This window comes from Fistularia commersonii, chromosome 7 (genome assembly GCF_037954325.1).
Source record: "Fistularia commersonii isolate RoL2024-O1a breed Wild chromosome 7, RoL_Fcom_v1.0, whole genome shotgun sequence".
NCBI lineage: Eukaryota > Metazoa > Chordata > Actinopteri > Syngnathiformes > Fistulariidae > Fistularia > Fistularia commersonii.
Window position 1 is genome coordinate 7,716,799 of NC_141290.1, and position 23,692 is coordinate 7,740,490.

The 23,692-nt window shown below is 46.5% G+C and overlaps 3 protein-coding genes across 6 annotated transcripts; 2 read left to right on the forward strand and 1 right to left on the reverse strand.

The window, feature by feature from the left end:
- Positions 1 to 1,104: 1,104 nt before the first annotated feature.
- On the reverse strand, positions 1,105 to 6,228 carry LOC147232567 (troponin I, slow skeletal muscle-like). 4 transcript variants are annotated; one of them, XM_086149491.1, is made up of 7 exons: positions 6,068 to 6,228; positions 5,032 to 5,164; positions 4,905 to 4,946; positions 4,704 to 4,835; positions 4,535 to 4,624; positions 4,158 to 4,328; positions 3,260 to 3,696 (listed from the first exon to the last, which is right to left on the reverse strand). In XM_086149491.1, exons 4-7 carry the CDS (start codon positions 4,806 to 4,808, stop codon positions 3,610 to 3,612), a joined length of 453 nt encoding a protein of 150 aa, XP_086005617.1. In that variant the 5' UTR covers positions 4,809 to 4,835; positions 4,905 to 4,946; positions 5,032 to 5,164; positions 6,068 to 6,228; the 3' UTR covers positions 3,260 to 3,609. The 4 variants fall into 4 exon arrangements, with proteins under 4 accessions (XP_086005614.1, XP_086005618.1, XP_086005617.1 ...); XM_086149490.1 differs by lacking the exon at positions 6,068 to 6,228 and having other exon boundaries at positions 5,032 to 5,372; XM_086149488.1 differs by lacking the exons at positions 3,260 to 3,696; positions 4,158 to 4,328; positions 4,535 to 4,624; ... (2 more) ...; positions 5,032 to 5,164; positions 6,068 to 6,228 and adding exons at positions 1,105 to 1,324; positions 1,401 to 1,574; positions 1,730 to 1,819; positions 2,062 to 2,193; positions 2,274 to 2,384.
- A 1,690-nt stretch (positions 6,229 to 7,918) lies between these two features.
- On the forward strand, positions 7,919 to 11,139 carry LOC147232568 (interleukin-17 receptor A). Its single transcript, XM_086148934.1, has 12 exons — positions 7,919 to 7,980; positions 8,099 to 8,156; positions 8,262 to 8,283; positions 8,449 to 8,592; positions 8,689 to 8,807; positions 8,894 to 9,014; positions 9,206 to 9,262; positions 9,337 to 9,491; positions 9,567 to 9,644; positions 9,716 to 9,788; positions 9,938 to 10,033; positions 10,118 to 11,139. The coding sequence occupies exons 1-12, from the start codon at positions 7,919 to 7,921 to the stop codon at positions 10,840 to 10,842; spliced, it is 1,710 nt and encodes a 569-aa protein (XP_086005060.1). The 3' UTR covers positions 10,843 to 11,139.
- A 1,077-nt stretch (positions 11,140 to 12,216) lies between these two features.
- Positions 12,217 to 22,435, forward strand: LOC147232569 (uncharacterized). The gene is made up of 20 exons (XM_086148804.1): positions 12,217 to 12,270; positions 12,953 to 13,051; positions 14,295 to 14,356; positions 14,448 to 14,562; positions 14,642 to 14,816; positions 14,893 to 15,004; positions 15,086 to 15,192; positions 15,263 to 15,392; positions 15,487 to 15,607; positions 15,700 to 15,785; positions 16,281 to 16,405; positions 16,484 to 16,543; positions 16,621 to 16,684; positions 16,771 to 16,865; positions 17,056 to 17,184; positions 18,287 to 18,401; positions 18,479 to 18,616; positions 21,035 to 21,201; positions 21,282 to 21,364; positions 22,065 to 22,435. Exons 3-20 carry the CDS (start codon positions 14,299 to 14,301, stop codon positions 22,258 to 22,260), a joined length of 2,076 nt encoding a protein of 691 aa, XP_086004930.1. The 5' UTR covers positions 12,217 to 12,270; positions 12,953 to 13,051; positions 14,295 to 14,298; the 3' UTR covers positions 22,261 to 22,435.
- Positions 22,436 to 23,692: the final 1,257 nt, after the last annotated feature.

Here is a 23,692-nt window from a genome sequence, read left to right on the forward strand (position 1 = left end):
CTCAGATTCTCCGAGAGTCACGTAGAAGTAAGATATCGAATCAGGGTGTCGGCTGAACCTCTTCACCGCTTTTATTTATAGGACTCAGCATCCAAACATGGATCTGGACTGACTCGCGAGGTCTGCACGGCACTGGCAGCCCATCTCAATGCTGAATCTGCATCTGAATCTGTCTGCGCGTCCTCGGGCGAGACACCGAGAACCCGGACTGTGCTTCGCATGGTGCATTCGGTGAGTTTCAACAGGTGAACGTACACAAGTGGAGGCCGTGTCTCCATCCATCGCCAAAGGCGAACATCATCCTGCTGCCTCCTTGGAATTTACTCCGACCGAAGGCCGAGAGCTGAAGAGCCCGATTGGTTTCGGCTTTTCACCACGTCATTTAGGAATGTGAGGTATCTCCATCCGCTGCCAATAAACCCCTGGTACCCCGCAGAAAATCATGCTGTTTCCTGGTAAGGTAATAACAATGGAGCTCAGGACCTGGGCCAGGAGCTATGACAGTTTTATTTGGAGAATGGAGATGAGCAGAGGCAGGTGCCTGTCAGGGCCCGACAGGAAACGGACGGCCGAGTCATCGCTGTTCTTCCGAGTCCAACGTTAATCCGATCCGACACTTGGACTCCCTTACGTAGATGGTCTTGATACGTGTTTCGCGTAGTTTGACACATGTTGTATTTTCAGACAGTTATTTAACATTCATTCATTCATATTCAATTCATTGCCATGATGACCGAACCCTTGCAAGAATCTATCTTTCACTTTCTAACGTTTCCAGTTTTCATTACGTCCTCCATGAAGCGCTCCCAGAGACACAGCAGATCCTAAACAACTGGGACTACTTAGACTCGGATATCAGAAAACCTTCTGCGGTGGTGAAGGTGTGCTTCCCGTCGCAGCGTCGGGGGTTTGCACACCAATGAGCCCCTGAAACAACGGAGATGTTCGGCAGTAAAACCTCAGCTGTCTGTTGTAGAAGCTAACCAGATGTGTCCTGCAAACTGGTCTTATGGGCCTTGGAGGTTGCAGAGTCTCTGCTGCTCTTGTTGACTGCTAACGGTCCTGGACCACCAGGCCAACATGCTTGTAATTGAAGAGCTGCAATGTTCATTTTCAACCAGTTGTATTTATTATCATTACCATCTTATTTTCATCTTCATGAGTATCACACGCATCAGATGTTTTCCAGACACCTCGAGATCCATCCGATCCCTCTGAGAAGCTCTCGCATTTTAATCTACTGGCTGGTGTCGAACAGCTTCTTCCTGCCCTCCATGCCGGACATGGCCTCCACGTTCTTGCGCCAGTCGGTCACTTCTTCCTTCTGCTCGTGAAAAGGACGGGGTTTAAGAAGATACCGGAAAAAACAGCTCAGTGTAGATCAGATCTGTTGCTCTCACCTTCTCCTCCTCCTTCTTCACGGTCTTTAGGTTGGCCTTGAAGTCCACTGACTCTTTGACCCTGGAGCCCAGCAGAGCTCCCAGCATGGCATCAGCAGAGATCTTCACCCTCTTGAGAGGAGGACGCTTGTTTTTCCCCTTCAACTCGAAGATCTTGAGGGACAGATTCTCGATCTGCAGGAAACCCGAGGTGGGAAGAAAACGTCCAAAGGTAAGAAGATGTTCTTTGAATCAATAAATCAATCACATCATTGAGGGCCTGCTTTTTAAGAAGGTCGGCATTGGAGACCAAACAAAGGGTAAACTCCAGGCCGATCATCCACACGCACCTCCTTGGTGTTTTTGGCCACCTTCGCTTCGATGTCGTAGCGCTCTTCATCCGCCACCTCAGCTCTGTGGTGCAGATTTCTACAGAGACCCTGCAGGCAGAGCACCGGGTCAACGGCGTTATCTTGAATTAAATAATCACGCAAGGGCAGTCTCAAGGTCAGATGATTGGAGGACGGACTCTAATTGGTCCCATCGGTCCTCTGCGGTAGCAAAGGATTCTCTCTCACAACATCACAAGAACAAGTTGCAGATGAACCCTAGTTTGACTGACAGCTGTCAGCAAGGAGCATGCAGCACAGAATGAAGCTGGAGCCAAAGTTCGCTATCTGACCTGAAGGTCCTGGATGGACAATCCAGAAAACTGAAGAGGAGCAACTCTCTCCCTCAGAGTGGACTCCCTCTCCAGCCTCTTGTCCTCTTTCTCCTTCTCCAACATCTCAGCTGCTGATTTCAGGACTTTGGTCTACATGAGGTGGTGAAATGGGAAGGATTTACCATCTTACGCCGTAAAGGAGTTTTCTGGATTCTGCAGCAAGGGATTACCTTGAGAGCTAACCGTCGAGAAGCTGAGATCTTGGACTTCTTCTGCACAAGAAGGCAGCAGACAGCTGTTAGCTAATCAGGCTACGTACAACTATGAACCGCCAGTTACCGATGGGTCGGCGCAGACAACGGCGACTTACCGATCTGTCTTCGTCATCCAGAACGGAGAGGGGAAAAGTTAGTCAACAACCTGAAGAACTGCAACATGTATGACTTTCCAAGCCATAAAAGAAATCATAACTCACGCCTCGGACATGTCTGGAAGCTTCTGATCGGTGATGACGTGGAATTATCTCCAGTATTCTTGGTGAAATGAGTCTTTTCCTCCTCCAACAGGAACCAACCCAGCCTCTTGACCTATGAAGCGTTGGAATCTGAGGCGAGAATTACAAAAGTACAGGAACCTAATCCAAATAGATGACCACTACTTTCGAATCTGGTTTTAGAAGTCACCGTGATGACTTGATGGAGTCGCGTTCTGTGTGGTCAGAATCAGAGTCACTGCCGCTCATTAAAAGGCTAAAGAACTTGGTGCTTCTTCAGAAGGTTCAACGTACCTGGAACAGACTGTGCCTCCCTGTGATAAGAGGAACACTCAAGGCAGACTTATTGGGTTCCGTTGTCTTCTGTGAGTGGCCAGCTAAAATAGACCATTGTGTGACAGCAGCAAGGTGCAGGATGTCACATTCTGCCCAGGCTCTGCTCGCCGCTCCATCCTCAAGTCCGTCCTCTCGCTCTTTCGTTACAGCCAAGACACCAGCAGAGCTCTGCAGCGGAGCTGGCTGGACCATTGGTTACCACTCAAACATGTTAGCATTAGCTTGTGAATTCTGTTTCCCCGGGTAATGTTCTCACCGCACTCCGAGGGAGGATGTGAATTAAAACTTTGATTTCTTATATTATTATTATCTATATTTATTTCTGATTACGATATATCATGTTCATACAACTTCATATAGAGTCATAATAAAACGAAGGAGATGTCGTCCGTGTCAAACACCGGTCCCACCGAGTTTTAATCAACGTGACAGTTACATTTATTATGAGACAGCATTATGAATATAATCTGATCTTTAACATTGCATTAAAAAAAATCAACACGTTTCAGATGCTTTATCTCCAGACAACATCTCCGAGTCCACAGAGGGACATCCCAGAGCAGCAGACTACATGTGGTTGATGGTGCGTGGATTCATACTGGGGGGGTTTTACGGCGCCCTTTGCAACACCCTTGTTGAATTGGTGTTGCCATGGAGATCTACTTCCATCTGGAGGGCCGGCGGAGAAGCTCTTGATGGAAACAAACTGCATCCGCAATCTTTGTGTGACAACTGTTTTATTGCCCGGAGTTGAACAGCTTCTTCCTGCCCTCCATGCCGGACATGGCCTCCACGTTCTTGCGCCAGTCGGTCACCTCCTCCCTCTATAGGACAAAGTGGAGACATTACAGAAGAAATTGTATGTATACATGTATATATATATACATGTATATATATATACTGCTCAAAAAAATAAAGGGAACACTTGAACAACACATTGTAACTCCAAGTCAATCACACTTCTGTGAAATCATAGTGTCCACTCAGGAAGCAACACAGATTCATTTTGACTTGTTTTAAGGACATTACATCAAAGTTGGATCAGCCTGGAGTTTGTTTTTACACTTTAATTTTGAGTGTGATTCCTAATCCAGACCTCCATGGGTTCATACATTTGATTTCCATTGATCATTTTTGTGTGATTTTGTTGTCAGCACATTCAACTGTGTAAAGAGTAAAGTATTTCATAAGAATATTTCATTCATTTAGATCTAGGATGTGTTTTTTAAGTGTTCCCTTTATTTTTTTGAGCAGTGTATATGTCTTCTTCTCTCCCAAACCTTACCTTCTCATCCTCTTTCTTCACGGTCTTGAGGTTGACCTTGAAGTCGGCCTTCATGAGTTTGGAAGGGTCGGTGTAGGCCCCCAGCATGTCGTCTGTGGTTTTCTTCACCCTCTTCAAGCTCGGTCTCTTTACCCCCTTCAGCTCAACGATCTTCTGGTTCAGAGAGCTGATCTGTGGACCACCGGTACGGACGGAGAGGAGATTTGGGTTCTCCGTTCAGATTTGAAATGTGGCTACCTTAACGGCCGGAGAACCTGAGGGACCTGAAGTATCTCCAATGTTACATTTAAACGAATTTAACATGACGCTTATTGGCGCTCTGCCGGAACCCCCTGCACTTCATTCTCACATCCAGCTCATGTTTTCTTGACATGTACCTCCTTCTCGTTCTTGGCCACCTTGACCTCCATGTCATATCGCGCTTCGTCTACAATGTCGATCTTGTGGTGCAGTTCTCTGCACAGATTCTGTAAACACAAGTCGGGGCGGGATCAGCGTGAAGGGAATGCCGACAAGGACGGGCCGATCCTCCGTGGACTGCGGTACCTGCAGCTCCTGGACGGACAGACCTGACAGCTTAGGCTCAGGAAAGCACTCCTTCACGACCCTCTCCTTCTCGATTCTTCTCTCCTCGCTCTCAGCCACGAGCATGGAGGCTGCCTTCTTCAGCAGTTTGGACTGCAAGACAACAAGACTTCAGTGAAATTCGCCGCCGGATGTTGCCGGAAGAAGCTCCCAGGCACCCACCTTCAGATGCAGCCGACGAGTGGCAGAAAACTTTGGCTTCCTCTGCAGGACAATTCACATGAATTACATTCAAATGACAACTCTTGGGGATTTACTAAAATCATCATGATGTGATCCGAACACTCACCGGTCTTCAGGGGTGTGAGATGTTAAGGGGAGACAAGAGGGCATGAATTTTTTTTTGGTGCGACACATGAAGGTGCAGAGCCATCTCTGGAACCGAATACTCACCCTTCAGACATGTTTGTAGTTTATTCTGCCTTCGGGGGTGAAAAAGAAATGTCAAGTTATCATGTGAAGGTTCATCGTACATCAGTTTTGTCATCACTATGAAATGGATGGATGGATTCTCACGCTCACAGCCCTGCTTTGTCACGGAGGAGCCCAAGTATCTGATGGTTTACTACAACTATTCAGTTTCATCGTTCCCTCAGGCCTCCAGCGCACTCCGCCACCCCCCTGCCGCCACCCCGCCCATATCAGATAATCCTTTCCATTGTTATGAGGCAGACTGTTAGAGCGCAGCATGTCTATATTTGACCACATCAGCCCCACCCCACCCCCAGTCTTTATTTGGCCGAGCAGCTGCTATCCCCCCCCCCCCCCCCCAGTCCTGAAAAGGACAAACTTGCATAGAGTTTTGGCAGGCGATACAATGAGCAAGCGATGTGTTGAACTTGAAAATCAGTCAAAAAACAAATTCTGAGTTGCCGTCACCAACACCTGTGTCACCTTATAGCATTAGTTGTTGGATATTAGCGAGTATTAGCTTTGGGACGGTACACATCAATGACAGTAACGTTGGAACCTGTAAACGGGTTACAGGGAGATACGAGGGAACCAGTCGTTCCTTTTGGTCAAAAAAAAAAAAGAAGCCATCATCTTCCTCGCCTTTCTGAAACAATGAGGGGTCGTGAATGCCGTTGGCGTCGGCCTCGAGTTACATCACTGCTCCCGGAGGGTCATCAAGAATCTTGAGCCGTAACTTCCAACTGTGGTATCCGTGTCAGGGCCGTGCAGTTTTCACCGCTCCCCCCTCGTTCGATCCAGGCGCGATGACCCGGATAAACCCTCAGAAGATCATCCGCTTCATCCCTTCGTCCCTGGTACTCCATTAATTCACAGTCCGGTATTTGTCGTAAGATGGGCTGCATTGATCTTACCTCGGAGACGACAATCAGATCTAGGCAATCGGAGACGGCGGCGACGATCGCGAGGATGGAAATGAAAAAGCGCTTGACAGCTTTTAGGCAAAGATTTATGGCTTGAAAGTGTGATGTGAATATAAGCCTGGCTGAAATCCACTCCCTGCCCACCTGACGACGAGCCGACGCTCGGCACGACCCTTATTTGACTTGCCCTCAACCTTGTGTCACATTTATTCCATGTGATTGTGTGCGCAAGGACACACCGCACGTGCAGGCCCGCTGCACCTCTCCGCCACGGATATCAGCGTCGCGTCTGTCCTCGGAAAATGCGGTCATGTGGTGGACTGGCAGAAAGGAGCGACGCCGACCACTCGAGATTAAAACAACAGCAGTTTGAGATGTTTTAACCCGGGTGGAAAGTTAGACCTTCTGTTTACTCCACGTCACATGTTCTCCACCGGCCCCTGTTAATTAATTCATTTATCCTTTATTAATCCCTCGTGGGGAAATTAGTTCTCTGCAATTAACCCATCATGGATGAACCATGAGCAGCGCCAGGGGAGCAGTTAGGGGTTCAGTGACTTGCTCAACAACACTTCGACACACTAGAAGTCAGGAATCATACCAGGAATGTTCGGTCCCTAAGACGATTGCTCTACCTCCCGTGCCACATCGCCCCCAACAATGAACAGGGACATTATTTGTTCATTATTTGTTCAATTGTATTTCTCGACAATCATCCACACATTGCAGGTTTCTGGTGGACGGCGGTGAGCCGGAGACCCGGAGAGAACCTGGGCAGCAACGTGCCGCCTCGACCTAAAGGCATCCAGTGGGTCCAAAGCCGGAGTGATAAGCACCACACCACCCTTACACGCACATTTAAAGTGATTTAAAGTGAGCCTGTCGTTTAAAAAAACAACAATGTTGATCACAATGGCGCTTTGAGAAATCTGTAACCCATCGACTTGAGTGAGTGATTGGCCGAGAAGGAGCACTTCCGATGTGTCAGGATTTCCCATCAATGTGTGACGGAATAACTGACACTTCTTGTTAATGGTTGTCGTCTGTCAGACGTCCAGGACAAACACCAGCCATGCTGCTCGCGGGATCTAACCGGATGTTGTCTACAGAGTAAAGCGTCTTAGGCCGCCACAGGCCTTTGGACCACTGACCTGAGCCTTCACTCCAGGGGCATATGTGATTTTGGCCACACCATCTAAAGCAATACCATCTTTAGGGAGGACAGGTGTCTCACTGAAAGTTGAATCCGAGGCTTCCAGTTGGTCCTCCGAACTCAAGAGCTACCCGTTTGTTGACGTTGCCAGAAGGTCATGCAAAGGTCCACAGCTCAGTCCTCTATCAGCAACATTTTGTTTTCTGTCCAACACAGTCCATGGAAATCCATGTCAGACATGTACCTTCCATGTTTGCTGGCAGTCTCTGCCGCCCCCCAGTGTCTAAATGTGGTCTTTATAAGGTCATTATGAAGGGAAATGAAGGGAAAGACATACAAGACAGTTCTGAGACCAGCAACACTGTGTGCATTAGAGACGGTGGCATTGAAGTAGAAGAGATGAAGGCTCTCTTTGGAGAAGAGAGCACATTTCATTGGAGCACATGTTCTTAAGATCATGGTTTGGTCACGTACAGAGGAGGGATGGTGAAGATCTGGGTTGAGGGACTGCTGAGGTTGGAGCTGCCGGGCATACTAGAAGATTTATGGATGGTGGGAAAGAGGACGGGAACTTGGTAGGTGTGGAAAAAGAGGATACAGCGAATGGGGTTCGGATTTTTGGAGAAGAGTAGCTTCTTTCTCACACAGAAGATGTGCAACCTTGATGAGTTCGATCTCCATTCCATACAATGATCTGCATGAGGAAGCTGGAGACCACAGAAGCTTCCTTCCTGTCTGCTCACTCGGTCACGTAATCAATTCCCCACGGGTGACATCAGATTGTGCCGGAGTCGTCAAGACGAGTAGACCTGTTCCAGCCTCAGCGGCATGGCTCCACTCCGGCTCCTCTATTTCTGTCTTTTTGCCAGATTCTCAATTTCATCTTCTCTTCGCGTCCTGGATCAGAGTCTCAACTGCGGCCAACCGGTGAGGAGTCGGTCATTTTCAGAGTCCCGCGCTCAAATCGAAGAGCAGTTCTGCTGAGTTTCCCGCTGCTTGTGTCCCAAAACCGATCGGTGTTTGTTTTCCCAGGGCCTGGATCACTGCAAACTCGGCAAGTGTCCAACTTTCTTGTGAAGCCCCGCATCAGCGTGAGACGTGTCATCACCAGGCACTGTCCTGCTGGACATCACCAGAACCTTGTATTGATCCACCTGCAATGCTTGAGCTGTTTTTAAAGGTTCATAATATGCTGTAAATACATCCTACCGCCACTTAGATAACTGCTCCAGAGAGCCCGTGGTTGTGCCCCGACATCTGGCTCCGACCGGCCCCGAGTTGCAGGCCCCCCACATGGATGTAGCGACGGACGGCCAGGGCCTCGTTCTGGTTTTGAACATCACGTGGAGACTGAAGTCTGACGGTGAGTTGCATTTAACTTACCTGTAAGAAAATGTATTGACGATGTTGTGAACGCCGGCCGAGAGCTGATTACTTGAGATGTTCTCCGTTTCTGCAGCAGGTGTACTGATGCTACGGGGTTCCCAGATCAATATCGTGGACGAAAGCACGAATGAAAGCATCTGCATTCGGTTCATTTATAATATCAGCCAGCAGCTAAACCCCGAGTTTGAGAAGGTAAGAGGCGCTGTCCGGCTCTGCCTTAGGAAAGACAAGCCAGAAGAACCAACTCTTGCTATTTCCGGGCCTTTGTTTTCCCTCAGTGGATGTTCCAGTTGGGTGGGATAGTCGTGGAGGCCGGACGCACGTACACCCTGGAGCTCTTTAACCTGCCGGAGCCGGACGTCGGGGATTACCGGGCCGAAACGCGGATTACGATCCCTGGTGAGTTCTTCGGTCGAGATAATCCAGAATGAAAAGTCCGGCTGAGAACATTCTGTGCTCCAGTTGTTGGCGGTTGATTTACGTTTTCCATTCTGAAAGATCGATAAGAGCGTCAGTGTTCACAGGGTTCTTGAATCAGGCCAGGAGTGAACCTCTGAAACCTTCTGACCTGATCTGTATCTGTTTGACAGGATGTGACAACAGCAGAATCCAGGGCGAAATGAGTCGAACGGAAATGCGTCTAGAAGGTGGTATTTTTTTGATCTCCTTCGCATCTCGGGTGCATTGAGCCCTCATTTTATGAAGCTTCTGGATCTTACAGGAGGCCAGTGGGACCCCCGGGCCAGCGCTACCGTGCTTCTCGGTGAGAACCACGTGCTGCATGTTATCCTGGGCTTCCAAGCGGCCGAGTATTCGGACAGATACCAAGTCTCCATCCAGAGCGACGCCGTCTCCTTGTCGAAGAACGTGTCGAAGGTGATTATGGTCCCGGGCCCGCCGAGAATTCACCGCCTGCCTGTCATTTATCACGTTCCTATCCACCATCCAAAGCAGGAGAACAGAACATCTCTGAACGTGACCTTTCGACTAGATTTACTTGGCCTTTCAACGTGCAAGATGGTGTTGAAGGTGAGTCTCACCGTCGATCATCTCTCTTCACCGAGGCATGTCAATCTCACCTTCATCTGCTCTATTCCAAGATCAAGCCTTTTTTCTTAAACGCCAAGAACGACTGTTGGCGCGTGAAGAAAATAACGGTGGACTGCTGTCCTCGTGAGTATAAAGTGCAGTCGACCGGATGGTTCACTCCAGCACGGACGTCAACGTCCAGATTCAAAACCTGAAGGTCCCAGAAGATCTGATGTTGCTCAAAATGAATTCAGCGAAACAAATTCCACAATGTATTGTCCTTCTTTTTGAAGAGATCCCACAGCGTTCTCCGATCATAAAGGGGGCCGTCCTGCTGGTCTTGGCCGCTGCCTGCTTGGCGTATCTGCTGTGGAGATCATCGCGTCAGGGTATGCCTTCTTCTTCAAGAAATGGCTTGCACATAGAAGAAATCTTGGCATGGATGACAACTGAGACTTCATCCTGTCACTCAGACCCCTTGAACTCGCCCCCGCCCGCTGCTGGTGAACAACTCCAGGGTTTCCAGGTGCAACGCAGAAGGAGAGTGCTCGTGGTCTACTCCCACGACCACTATCTGTACAGGAACATCGTTCTCAAGCTGTGTGCCTTCTTGGGGGCCAAATGCGGGGTCGAAGCAGTCCTGGATCTGCTGGACTTTCATAGACTGGGAGTTTTGGGCAGCGTCCAGTGGCTCGACTGGCACCGAGAGCGAATGGAAAGCTCCTCGGATAAGATACTTGTCCTGTGCTCACGGGGCGTCCAGGCAAAATGGAAAGCAATGTGCGGCGATAGGAGGGTCGTCCTCCGAGAAGACGTTCTTTCACCAATGGGAGACACTCTCACTCCAGCTCTCAGCCTGATCGTGCCCTGTTTCGTCCGATACGCTTCATACCAGAACTACATAGTTGCTTATTTTGAAGACGTTTGCTCCGAGGAGGACATTCCCTTTCCGTTCCATATCACAGTTCGATACAAGCTCATGAAACAGTTCGAGGAGCTGATTTTCAGAATTTTAGATGCTGAGAAACAGGAGCCGGGCAAAGTCGTCCACATTGAAGGACTCGCAGAGAACGAGTATCACCGCTGCCCAACGGGTAGAGCTTTACGGGACGCCATAGAGGCTTTCAGGGTCCACCAGCGGGAGCGTCCACGCTGGTTTGACGAAGTGTTGCTGCAAAATTCAGACTCTGAGGTTTAGGCAGCTCCAGATCTCATGTATCCAAACCACCTCAAGTCCCTTCAAGTCTGCAAGAGCTACTTCTAGAGACCTGGCCACCACGGATCCTTCTTTGGATGTGTGTTGTTGTTCGGTACCCTCTGTCTCCTTTTCCCCTGAAGCTTCTCAGAAAGGACCAAACTTCCAAGTCCTTCCGACCCCAACTCGAGCTGCTGGTTATGGATCCTCTGCAAGAGTATCCGATGACTCCCGGCTCTCTGTCCCACTGTGCTATTTGTTGTTGTGGCTTCTTCAAGCAATCCCCAACATGGCTTCACATCCAGATGTATCTTGTACCAGCGGTGATTTTCTTCAGATAAGATTGAGCCTCTTAGATAGTTGAACCAATCAGCTTGCTTAGGTTTCTCCCGATGAATTTCAATGTTACATTCGTGAAGATGCTTCCGCTGAGTTTTCCTCCAGCGCAGGGTCCCATCTGCTCGCTTTCTGTCACTACTTTGTTGGCAACTGTGTCGTCTGCATATCTGATGTCATCAATAAAACACCCATATGGGTCTTCCTTCATTTCAATTTACACTCTCTGATTACGTGCACGACATGAACATTTCTGGTTCTAAGCATATTAGTTTGGTAGACGGTGTTTGAGGGCTTTCCTGTAAGATTTCATCCGACGGGTTAATTTATGAAGTTTATATTAAATATTGACCACCCTTTGTCCTTCTTTCACCAAGCTGATGAAAAATTAACTTTATTCAGAGTCAATCCGGGTCAGACCTGTAGCTTTTAAAGCAGAAAATTTCAGTCCTAACCGAAAGATGTGCTTTGCTTCGGTGCTGGTCAGGAAGAGACAAATTCAAAACGGACTAATAAAGTCGATTATAAAACATGTCAGGACATATCAAAATCAGAGGACACATCATTCACCCATTCACAACCCTTTCCACAGATGACGCCAGTCCCCCTTTATCAATTATGAAAAAAATGTTTATTCCTTATATTTCACAGCGAACTCCTAAATTTGGGTTAAGGTTATTTTCACCTTCTTAAGATTAAATAACACATCATACAAAAGCTCCTTCTGGACCAAAACGTTCAACCTTTAAGGGCCCTTCAGAAAAAAAAAAAAAAGAAAATCATAGATAGATAGATAGATAGATAGATAGATAGATAGATAGATAGATAGATAGATAGATAGATAGATAGATTCAAGCCGGGCAGCGATTGGCGGATGGTGTGAGCTTTGACCAATCACAGCACCGAACACGTTCTCTTCTCGGGACCAGTAGATGATTGATAGATGGCTTATCCAATCAGCGAAGAGCCGCTTGGGCGCAGCGGCCCTTGACTGGAGGCTTCTCCTGTCCGGCTCCGCCTGCTCTCTCGGCAGCCTGCCTCCCTCCGGAATTCCGGTCAAAGTTCATACAAGTTCAGAAAGGTAAAAGGGAAGCGGTAAGTTCGGAAATGGGGCCCACTGATCGACCCTCGGATGATTTTGCTGCTGGACCTGTGGGCTGCGCTGGTCGCCTGTAAGCTAACGCTAGCATGCTAAGTCACTTCCATAAGAGAAGTCGGGGAGGCTAAAGCCTCCGGGTCGTCTCTCGAAGTTCTGCCGCCAAGCCTCTGCAGCCAGGCGGCCCGAACCCGCAGTCTGCACAAAGTGTATGCAAAACCCTTTAGTCGATGCAAGCGACACAATGGATCGTCTATCCTAGCGGTGCTCCTCTTCAGACACCAATGCAGAAGATACTTAAAAAGTGTGTGTGGTAGAAACAACACTGGATGGAGGTCACCAGATATGCAGATATCAAGCTGTACGTCTGGTGCAGATGAGGTGGTTTGACAAATATTAGAATGGAAAAAGTAATATCTAATCATTAATGTTACTTTTTCCATTCTAATAACATAATTATATTATAACCACCATATTTTAGGCACTATACCCATTAGATTCTAATGGGTATAGTGCCTCTAATTGACACCATGCTTTTGAATGCACCGCCATTGTGGCATGGTGTTTTCTCTTCATGTGCCTCCAAGGGACTCCAGAAAACTCCCAGCAAGCCTAGAGCTGAGGAGAGCAGTTCATATCTGACGGCCGACAGACCTGCTGATTCCAGCGTTTGACCCGCAGGGACCTGAGTGATGCTTGTCGGCTGTGCAAATAACTTCGGGTCAAAGTTCAACTCCCAGGGCAAAGTCTGTCATTGGTCTGCTGCAGACCGCGCTGAAGGTAAGCACCAGATTCTCCTCATCGCTTATTATGGGCTGTAAAACTGGATAATACGATCAACTTATTCCAGCGGGATGACGGGTACCTTGACGGCGCAGGTTATGGAGGATGTCGACTTGTTTGTGCTAAAAAGTAGCAGTGAAATGGCTTTTCGGAGTTCTTCGCCCCGGGAGTGTGACAGTTCTTCACAAATGAATGGATGGCATTCTTGTGATGGACTTTGAGTTTGGAGAGAGTGGGAGGTCATGGGGATTCACCCCAAATAACACAAGCAGGGAAAACCGAAAGCGCCTCTGGAGAAGTGTTTGGATGCAGCTGGGGGCACCTTTCATTTCAGCGTTTTAGGTTACATGTTTCTATGTGACATCTAAATGAGGGGATGAATGCTTGCATGGCTCTATATTTTGGCGAATGGAGGATGAATGTTTTGCTCTCTCTTTGTGTTACCTGCCACAATGACAGCTGAGATAGACTCCGGTACCCCAGCAAGGATAGGCGGTATAGATAATGAATAACTGAATTAATGTTAATGTATTATCATTAGTAGTACTAGTGTTAGTGTTAGCTGTACTATTATCATTATTGTCATTATAGTAATAACAATAAACTGGAGAATCAAATGTACTGGTAATGTGTTTTTCCTCACTACAATTGCAATTTAACTTGCCTTCTTCATTTTCCTTTATTGCAAAATAATACGTTTTCTGAAAGGAGTCCTTATGTTTCTCTCCCCAGTCTAATTGCTCAGAAATGGGGCAAAACTACACTATCATATTAGTTTTAGTTTCATTATATTTAATTTATTTATTTTTGTACCTGTGACTTTGAACTGCATCTGTGTCAGTGAATAATCCAATCAGGCTCCTTGAGTGAAGGAAAGCCAAATCAAATAAAAGTTTATTTTTGTTGAATACAATAATACAGTTTTATGTAGTTTCATTACAAAGAATGCAGCCCATGTCCTTTTTACAGAGCTTTATAGCTGTTCAGCTCCTGCTCTTAGCTGAGCTTTTACATGAACAATGTAAATAACATTTAAACGATCAACATGTTCATCACAAAACACAAATACACAGAATAGAGCTTTAAATGACATTCACACTAACAGATACAGATGTTGATGCTTGAGCCCGGATTGTCATGCAAATGGATAAAAGGGGAAAATCTAAGCATGCATAAACATTTGAGTTGCATAATTTCTTCTAGAGGTTAATTTTTTGCCCTGCTTTTGAAATTCCCTTAGAAGGATGTTGAAGAGAACCTCAGCAGCCCTTTTGAGAAGAGGAATCGCAACATTTCAAAATGGTAAAAAAAAAAACTGTTTGTTCGAGACAACATGACAAATTATATAGAACCTCTGTGAAATAAGGATTATTGCCGATGGCTCTTCTCGCAGACGGACTCTTCAGAGTCCACCCGTCCGTCTCGCAGGCGCTGGCGGAGAACAGACCCGTGGTGGCGCTGGAGAGCACCATCATCACCCACGGCATGCCCTTTCCGCAAAACCTAAGGTGGCCCGGCTTCTCCTCGAAAACACCTACACCGGTACGGGTGTTTGAATCGCTGATCCATATGTCCGTGTTATTGCAGCACAGCCAAGGAGGTGGAGGCCATTGTGAGAGCCGAAAGCGCCACCCCGGCCACGGTGGCGGTAATCAGGGGTAAAGTTCATGTCGGTCTATCCGCGGAGGAGCTGGAGCAGCTGGCCGGCTGCAGCTCTGCGCTCAAAGTGTCCCGTGCTGATCTTCCATACGTTCTCAGCAAAGTGAGGCCGGAGCACGCATATCTCTCAAAGTTGAGATAGGTAGATCTTACAAAGGGAGCGTGCGCGTTTTCCCCAGGGGCTATCCGGGGGGACGACGGTGTCGGCAACTATGGTGGCGGCGCACAGGCTCGGCATACCGGTGTTCGTCACGGGAGGCATCGGAGGAGTTCACCGGGACGGAGAGAACAGTACGCTCTCGGCATCGCTGTCTTCTGCATCGTCGAGGAGAACCTTTCGCTCCTGAGCTGAACAAACGTTCCCCCACGCAGGCTTGGATATCAGCTCTGACCTGACGGAGCTGGGCCGGACTCCCATCGCCGTGGTGTCTGCCGGGGTCAAGTCCATCCTGGACATCGGTCGCACTCTGGAGTTCCTTGTGAGAAAATCGACATTTCAGAATAAACGATGAATTATGCGTTATCTACACCGGATTTCCTTCCTCCAAGGAGACTCAGGGGGTGTGCGTGGCCACGTACGGGGCCACGCACAAGAACTTCCCGGCGTTCTTCTCGGCACAGAGCGGATTCACCTCCCCCCACCAGGTGCGCAATCCTCAGGAGGCCGCTCAGCTCATCAGTACGTCGACCTTTATTCAACGCTTCTTGAGTCCTAAAGACACAGTCGGGTACTTGGAAAAACATCGGTTGTGTGAACATTTGTCCTCCCTCAGGAAGCTGTCTGTCCCTGGGCGTCAAAGGTGGCGTGTTGTTGGCGGTGCCCATCCCAGAGGAGCACGCAGCAGCGGGAGGGCAGATCGAAGACGCGATCCAGGACGCGGTGACCGAAGCAAGGTGCGGGGGACGGGGGTTGGAAACATCCCTCTGGTTCTTCTAGCCGAGCGTGTCGCCTACCAGCTCCAGCCTGTGTGTCCTCCGTTTCTCAGAGCCCGAGGCATCAAGGGGAAGGACATCACACCCTTCCTTCTGGAGAAGGTCAACGAGCTGACCAAAGGAGCGTCCCTCCAGGCCAGTATCCTTTTGGAGACCGTCATCCGAAAGCATGCGAGGCTTCACGAGACCGTGCACGAACAGCCGAACCCTAAGTCATTCCGCATTTTCCGAGATATCGAACTCCAAACGCGCAGCCGTGTTTGAATTAGCATGTTAGCATGTGGTTTGCGGGATCCTGTTTTGACACTTGTAACGAAATTTAGAAAATGAAAAAAAAAAAGAATTTTAACATAATTAAAGAACTTTGAATAGGTTTCAATATTAAATGATGACAATGATGTAAAATTAATGACTGATTTATTATATTAATATTATTAAATCATTTTAAATAACATATATTTGTACAATTCTATTTATTTTTTTGTATTGAATTTTTGTATTAACATTTTCTTATTGTTTTGATGTTGCCAGCTGCTATGATGTGATGCTGCTATAAATCTAAAACATGGTCCTGAAGCTCCTCCTTGTTTCAGTGTCACAACACCGCACAGGCACAGGCTCCTTGACCTCTTAGACATTGCTCTGGTTTGTAACAACGCCAAGATCGGCAGTCGGATTGCCTGCGAGCTGTCCAAGGTGATGCCGAAGAAACCGGCCGGGACCACTGCTCATCCCGGAAAGAAAGCCGAGGCGGATATTGTGAGTGCGACCGATGCATAAATCTGTAATTTTCTTAAACGCAATAATACCTAAACATGCTATCCCGTTATCTCTCAGGTTGTCATCGGGGGGATAAATGTGGATTTCATTGCCAAAGGGAAAACTCAAACCCTCCAAGTAGGTTTCAACTCATGTCCGCGGATCTGTCTTTATCATTCTTTAAAGTTGACAAAGACACATTTTATCGTTTTCAGCACGGCCAGACCAACCCGGGGAGTGTGTGTTTGTCGGTGGGCGGCGTCGGACGCAACATAGCCGGTGAGGTTTTACCCTTCAACGACTGCCCCACTTTGTATTTTTTTCACCAGAGTGCCAAAACTCGTGTTCTTTATTTTCCCCATAAGACACGCTGAGTCGCCTGAATCTCGGCACCCTGCTGATCTCAGCCACCGGCGCCGATCTGCACAGCGTGGCCGTGTTCAAATACTGCGCGCACATGGTAGGTGAACATTAACAAGCGCCCGCCACCCTCAGATGTCACTGTTTGTCCGTGCGATTGTGCGAATGTTATTTACACACCGGGGTTCATCCACCACGGGTCGAGGCGGAGGTCAAAGTTCACGGGGCGCGACGTTTGAGAACCGATCGTGACGAAGAAAAAGCGCTTCTTTCTTTCTTTCCGGCGTCAGAACACGAGCGGCATCGCGAGACTGGAAGAGCACCGAACGGCGACCTACTGCGCCGTGATCAACGAGAGCGGCGAGCTGAGTTTGGGCCTGGGCGACATGGATATACACCAGCAAATATCAGAGCTTTATGTAAGTCGTTGCATTCCTGTAAAGGTTCATGGAGAGCATCATATTCCATCAGTGTTCTGAGGTGGTGTCATGAGTTGCAGTATTGGTCAGTGATTGACCGTGTATTGCAGTATTTGACCGTGGTTAGCTGGATAAATCCGTGCTCCTGTGCCGGGTGTGCACGCCTTTTCACTTGAGGTGGCCACCCATAGAGGTGCGGTGTATGGTCCTCACGAGTGAGCCATGCATTGACTCAACTGCTCACCAACACACAAGTCCAGTGACAAAATATCACAATATCATGAATCACCAACACAGGCGCCGACTCCAGAAAGGCTAAACTTCAGTGGCTGAACTTCAGTGAGCTCTTCGAGCAGAATTCAAGTCCTTTTGATGCATCTGGTCTGACATCCACCAACATATGCGGGTTCACATGTCGTCCAATCACATGGAGGAGTCTTGGTTTCCATGCCTCAGTTCACGACTCTTGGGAAGACATTCACCCGAGGGCCACATCTAGCCCATGAAAGAATTGTCTTTTGCCCGTATAATATCTAGTTACGACTAGAGCTGTACCGCCATTATATTGTGCGCACCACCATAGTACTACCATTCCCACAATGCACTATTAGTGCGTTGGCACATCATTTACAAGCTCTTGCTACTACAGAATTTTACTTTTCCTTGTAGGGAAATTTTCTTTGGCTGTTATTTGCCTGTAAAAATTAAATTTCTCTGGGAAAGTTGCAAATAGGCATTAGAAATGTTTTTTTTAATTTAATTTCATATCATTTATTTGATGATTCATGTTGTTTTATTGCCAATAATTTATATGCTTTGCTAGTACCAGTTATAAATTTTGGTCCACTGTGTATTTTAGTTTGACACCCCTGACCTGGAAGATCTGTTTTTTTGCTGCACCACTTTCCTCTGTGTTTCTCCACGACCAGCACCAACAAACGCACAGGACCAGTCCATTTATCATACTAAAGGACAAATAAATTAAATGAAATAATAAGCAAGTATCTGCAGCGATACTTGCCTTCCAGGTGACTCCGAAGAAGAACATATTGTTATAGAAATAAAATCTATTTATTTACGGTCTTTACATCCCTTCGTCCAGGTGTCCAAGTTTGAGAGGCAGCTCTCGGCAGCCACTCTTGTGTGTCTGGATGGGAACATCCCTGTTTCCACCATCAGCTACGTCTGCCTTTTGGCCAAGAAGCACAACATCAACGGTGAGGCGTCCGGGGTGCTGAGATAAGTCCCGAACGATAAGTTGACCGTCGCTCACACGTGTCCCTGCGTGCCGCAGTCTGGTACGAGCCCACAGATGCAGACAAGGCCTGCAAGCCTTTCCAGTCGGACGCCTGGAAGTCACTATCCTACGCTTCACCAAACCTGGCTGAGCTACGTGCCATGAACAAAACCCTGGGCTACAAAACACCAGAAGGTAAACTGCGGCCCAGGTCACGTTACGATAACGTGACCTCAGCTGCTGAGGCGCTTTTACTATTTGTAAGGACTCCAGAGAGTATCTCTTACAAATTTTTTTTTAAACTTTTAGTTGTTTTTTTAAAAAAAAAAATTAAATCCCGGTGTTTTAATCAATTTTAATATAGGTCGCTCATCAGGAGGATTTTTTTTTCCCAAAACCTTTTTGATTTAGTCTCATCCCTTTGATATAAAAATCAAAACCATTTGTGTTATTTTGCTTGTATACAAAGTCCATGAAAAGCTATCTTGTAAAAGTCATCCTTTTTATTTCAAGTATCATGTTTATTTTATTCTATATCGCTTATAAAAGGATGGCGACAACAAGCAGCTATCGGCTTGTGTGCGCCCCCGTCAGGTGAGCCACAGCACTGTCTGCCTCACGGTGACTTCGCTCCGGTTTATTGTCCGATCAGCGAGAATAATTCTGTCGCACACTTCAATGAAAGCCATTACACAGGCTGTAGAAGGTCAACGCATGCGTAATGATATCACAAATCTTTCTACAACATTATATGGATGATATGGGGAGAAACACAGCTCAGTTTATAACGGACGGCGTGCGCAGAGGTGTTGTTAGGCTTGCTCCCCTGGATTTGATCAGGAAATGCAAAAATTCAGCGATTTTTGTTGAAGAAAATGGTAAAAAATGATTGGAAGTAAAATACATTTATAACAGATCAGTGGACAAATTAATATCAGCTGTGAGCCCCTTCTTGTTTGCAGCGGTGATGGACAGGCTGACAGATGAGGTTAGACAGGGATCTCAACGGACCATGATGTTTGCTGATGACATTGTGATCTGTAGTGAGAGCAGAGAGCAGGTTGAGGAAAATCTTGAGAGGTGGAGGTATGCTCTGGAAAGGAGAGGAACGAAGGTTAGACGCAGCAAGACCGAGTAAGTATGTGAGAATGAGAGGAACCCGAGTGGAACGGTGAGGCTGTGGGGTTTCAACGATTAAATAACGGCGGAGGCGTAGAGGAGTTTGATGCTTTAATTTGAAACACCAACAAACAACAACTGAACTTGAACATCCCGGATCGCCCATATATACCCGGTTGGAGGATATCCGGTACTTGGGGTCAACAGTCCGGAGCAACGGAGAGTGTGGAAAAGAGACAGGTTGAAGCAGGTTGGAATGGGTGCAGAAAGGTGTCAGGGGTACGAAGAGATGGAAGACTATCTGCCAGAATGGAAGGAAAGGTGAAGGAGACAGTGGCGAGACCGGCGATGCTTTATGGACTAGAAACAGTAGCAATGACGAAAAGACTGGAGGCAGAACTGGAGGTCGCAGAGATGGAGATGTTGAGGTTCTCTTTGGGAGTGACCAGGATGGATAGGATCAGGAATGAGTCTATCAGAGGAACAGCACATGTTAGATGTTTTGGAGAGAAGGTCAGAGAAGCCAGACTGAGATGGTCGGGTCATGGACAGAGGAGGGATAGTGAATATATTGGTAGACGGATGCTGGAATTGGAGCTGCCAGGCAGGAGGTCTAAAGAAGACCAAAGAGAAGATTTATAAACGTAGTGAGAGATGATATGAAGGTATTTGTTGTGTGTGAGGAGGATACAGAGAACAGGGTTAGATGGAGAAGGTTGATTCGCTGTGGCGACTCCTGTAAAGAAAAACCGAAAGGAGAAGAAAAGGATTATTTCACTTCAGGATGGGGTTCCATACCAGAGGGATCTGTCGTGAAGCAAAACACTGTTTCTACCGTGCAGTATTTGCATGCATATTGCCCATTTTTACCGTGCTATTTTACCTTTTTTTTTTTCCTTCAATGCTTATATTTGCATGAATATAGGCAAATTATAAGTGCAGTTAAGCGCGCACAATACATACACCACTGCCAGCGCATTCCGCTCGTATTTTGATATCATCGCAAAGCCCGTCGTAACTCCAAGTCGTCGTTAACCGAGTATGACGTTAAGTGAGGACCGCCTGTATTTATATTTTCATGATGACCCCGTGACCGAATGCCACTGCCTCAGTCCCGTTCAGTGTTTAAAAACCTTTAACCTTTATATTTTCTTTGGAAATTTAATAGAAGGAAGACGCAAAATGAAAAGCGGCTTTGTATTTATGTAAATAATATATTTCATTGTCAGATGAGTGACACTGTTCGAGGTATCACCTTAAAATCAACTGTGTGTATGCTAGGTGTCCCGGAAAGGTGCCTTCAAATAAAATGCATAATTGTATTATTATTAAAAGATGGCAATTTAAAGAAAAAAAAAAAAAAAAAAAGGGAAAAAATTACAAGTCCCCAGTCTGTAAAACCATGTATTTTATTAAGTAATTTTAAGCCTTCATATGTCATTTTCAAGTATGGATGAGTGCGACTTAATCATAGCTGTGCTTGTGGCTGGCCAGTTCTGCCCACCTCCCTGGATGAGATGCTGGGTCTGGCGGCGGCTCTCTCGCTCCCTCTTCTGGACCACCTGCACTGCTTGGTGGTGACCCTGGGGGCCCACGGCGTGTTGGTGTGCGGGGAGCACGAGTCGGGCTCCGTCAACCTGAAGCCAAGAAAACACAAAAGGGTAAGATCCACAAAGATGACAAATGCTATTTTGAAAGAATCCGTGTTATGACACAGCGTGAGTGTTATTTGTCTTTGCAGGAGAGGAAGCTTTGCGCGCTTCACTATCCAGCGCTGACGGTGGCCCCGGACGAGACGATGAACGTCTCCGGAGCAGGAGATAGGTGTTTAAAAAGACTTTCAGATGGCACTTTCGAACTACAGGGGTTTCGGACTCGCGGCCTCCGGGCCAATTGTGGCCCTCGGAACAATATTTGTGGCCCCATGCCTAAAAATCAAATCTTTGTGTTGGTGCGGCCTGCGGGTTTTTTTCTCACTTGCATCTGGGGGTTTTATACAGTGGGTTTAAAAAAAAAAAAAAAAACAGGCAAGGAAAAAATGAAAAAGTTACTTTGCAATGTATTTTTTGCTTCAAATTTTGAAAAAAAAAAAGAAAGTTTTTTGATGAAAACAAACGTCTGATGACATCGTTAAAAAGATCTTTTTTTTTTCCTTAATTTTATAAAAACCACAAAAGCGATAGGAAAAAAAACGGGCAAATTAAAAAATTGACTTAACAACCAGAATAGCCTTGTAAAGAGTATACCTTATACATGCTACCACTAAATTCTAGTGGCAAATTTTCCCATTGTGACAAGATTTTCCCTTTTTTAATATTTTTAGGGTGTAATTTCATCAATTCAGAACTAAAACAAAGGAAAAATTTGGACTTAGTGTTACTTCTAGGTAATGATTTTACTGGTTCGGCCCCCTTGACATCAAATTAGGCCATGTGTGGCCCCCGGACCAAAATGAGTTTGACACCCCTGTTCTAACACATCCTTCATTTTTAAGCACATTCTCTTCTCTTCCCTGATCCCGCAGCCTGGTCGGCGCCCTGATGGCGGGAATCGTACAGGGAAGAGACACGGATTTCTGCGTTCGAATGGGTCTCCTGGCCGCCCGCTGGTCCCTGGACTCGCCCGACCCGATCTCCGCCATGCTTGCCTTCGAGTCCGTGGACCCCAGGAGCATCCCGAAAAAGAAATGGGCCAAGCCGAGCTTCATGTGGATTAACTGAAACTGGTGTTGAGGAGTCATGAAAAAAAAAAAAAATTGAGTTAATTGGGATTTTTATGTTTTTGCTTAACTTTTTTTGGACCCTGGCGTGCAGCAGAGACAAAATTAATAAAAAATCACATTCTCTTCAGGAGAAATAATTAAATGTTAATACTCTCATTTGCACTGCTTTTTGTATTACTAAACCATATAGACCAATCACTTTTCATGACTAATCTGTAGACGACAATGTTTTTACACGCTTAAATCATTAAAAGTCGATCACGTACCAACATACAAACACCCTAGACCAGCAGTCGGAAACCTATGGCTCCCAGACCATTTAGATTTGGAAAAAAAAAATCAGTTTGGAACTGATTTTTAAAATACTTTTGATATTTCTTCATCATACTGTGTCATTTTAAAGTAAACAGAAATTAGATTTGAAGATAAATTTCACGGGTCACCCGTCGCTCGGGTCAGAAAAAGATGGGTCATTGTAAAGGTGAAGAAAACAATTTATCAGATAGCAAACTAGTTTATCCTTGTTACGGAAAAGATGACGAAAATAAAAAAAAAAAAAAAAGACAATGATGACCGTGCATTCCAGGCTGTGTGGACCAAGGAATTTGCATTTGGATCTGCGGTTTGTCTTACATGCAATGATAAAATTGCATAGATGAAACGGTCAGATATAAAGCGGCACTTCGAATAAATCCAGAGATCGCCTTAAAAGTTAGACATATCTAATTCATTTAAAATACTATATGGCTTTCAATGACATATATTTAGAAATATTTGGCTTTTACAGTCAAAAAGGTTCCTGACCCCTGCCCTAGCCTGTCTATGAGCAGTGTGTGAAGGGCCCAACATACAACTTTACAATACAGTCTGTTTTGAGAGTGTGTGTGTGTGTGATAAAATATGACATCTATTCCCGGTCATTCAAGCATCGTGGGATCTTGCAGATGGAGAGCCGTCAAATAAAGACGTGAATGTGGAAGAACTCACAGCTTCCCGTCTGTGAAATCTCATAGTTCTTCCCTTTGTGACATCACGGCGTTTCGCTGGATTTTCTGAAGCCTCAACTTTGTGTTCCACGTCCGGGTCCTGAAACCTGGCTGACCCATTCGCGTTCCTTTTTATTTGTTTGGAAATGCATTTTTAGCTCGCTTATCAAAACATCGTGATGCACAATGCACGACCAGGGAAATTGTAAACACCAAAATATGTCTTGTACTCATGTATAAATGATTTGTCAAGTACAGCTCACATATTCAACCAGTGGAAGATTCTCCTGCATTTCAGTCCAGCGACACAGAAATAAAAATTATATCCATAAATAGCTGGTGGGGTTTGTTTGCCCGCTGGCGTGTTTCTTTACAGATATAACCGCTGTTTCTCTTTTTAACGTGTTCTGTGTATGCCATCTCATTCTTTCCATAAAATCGTCA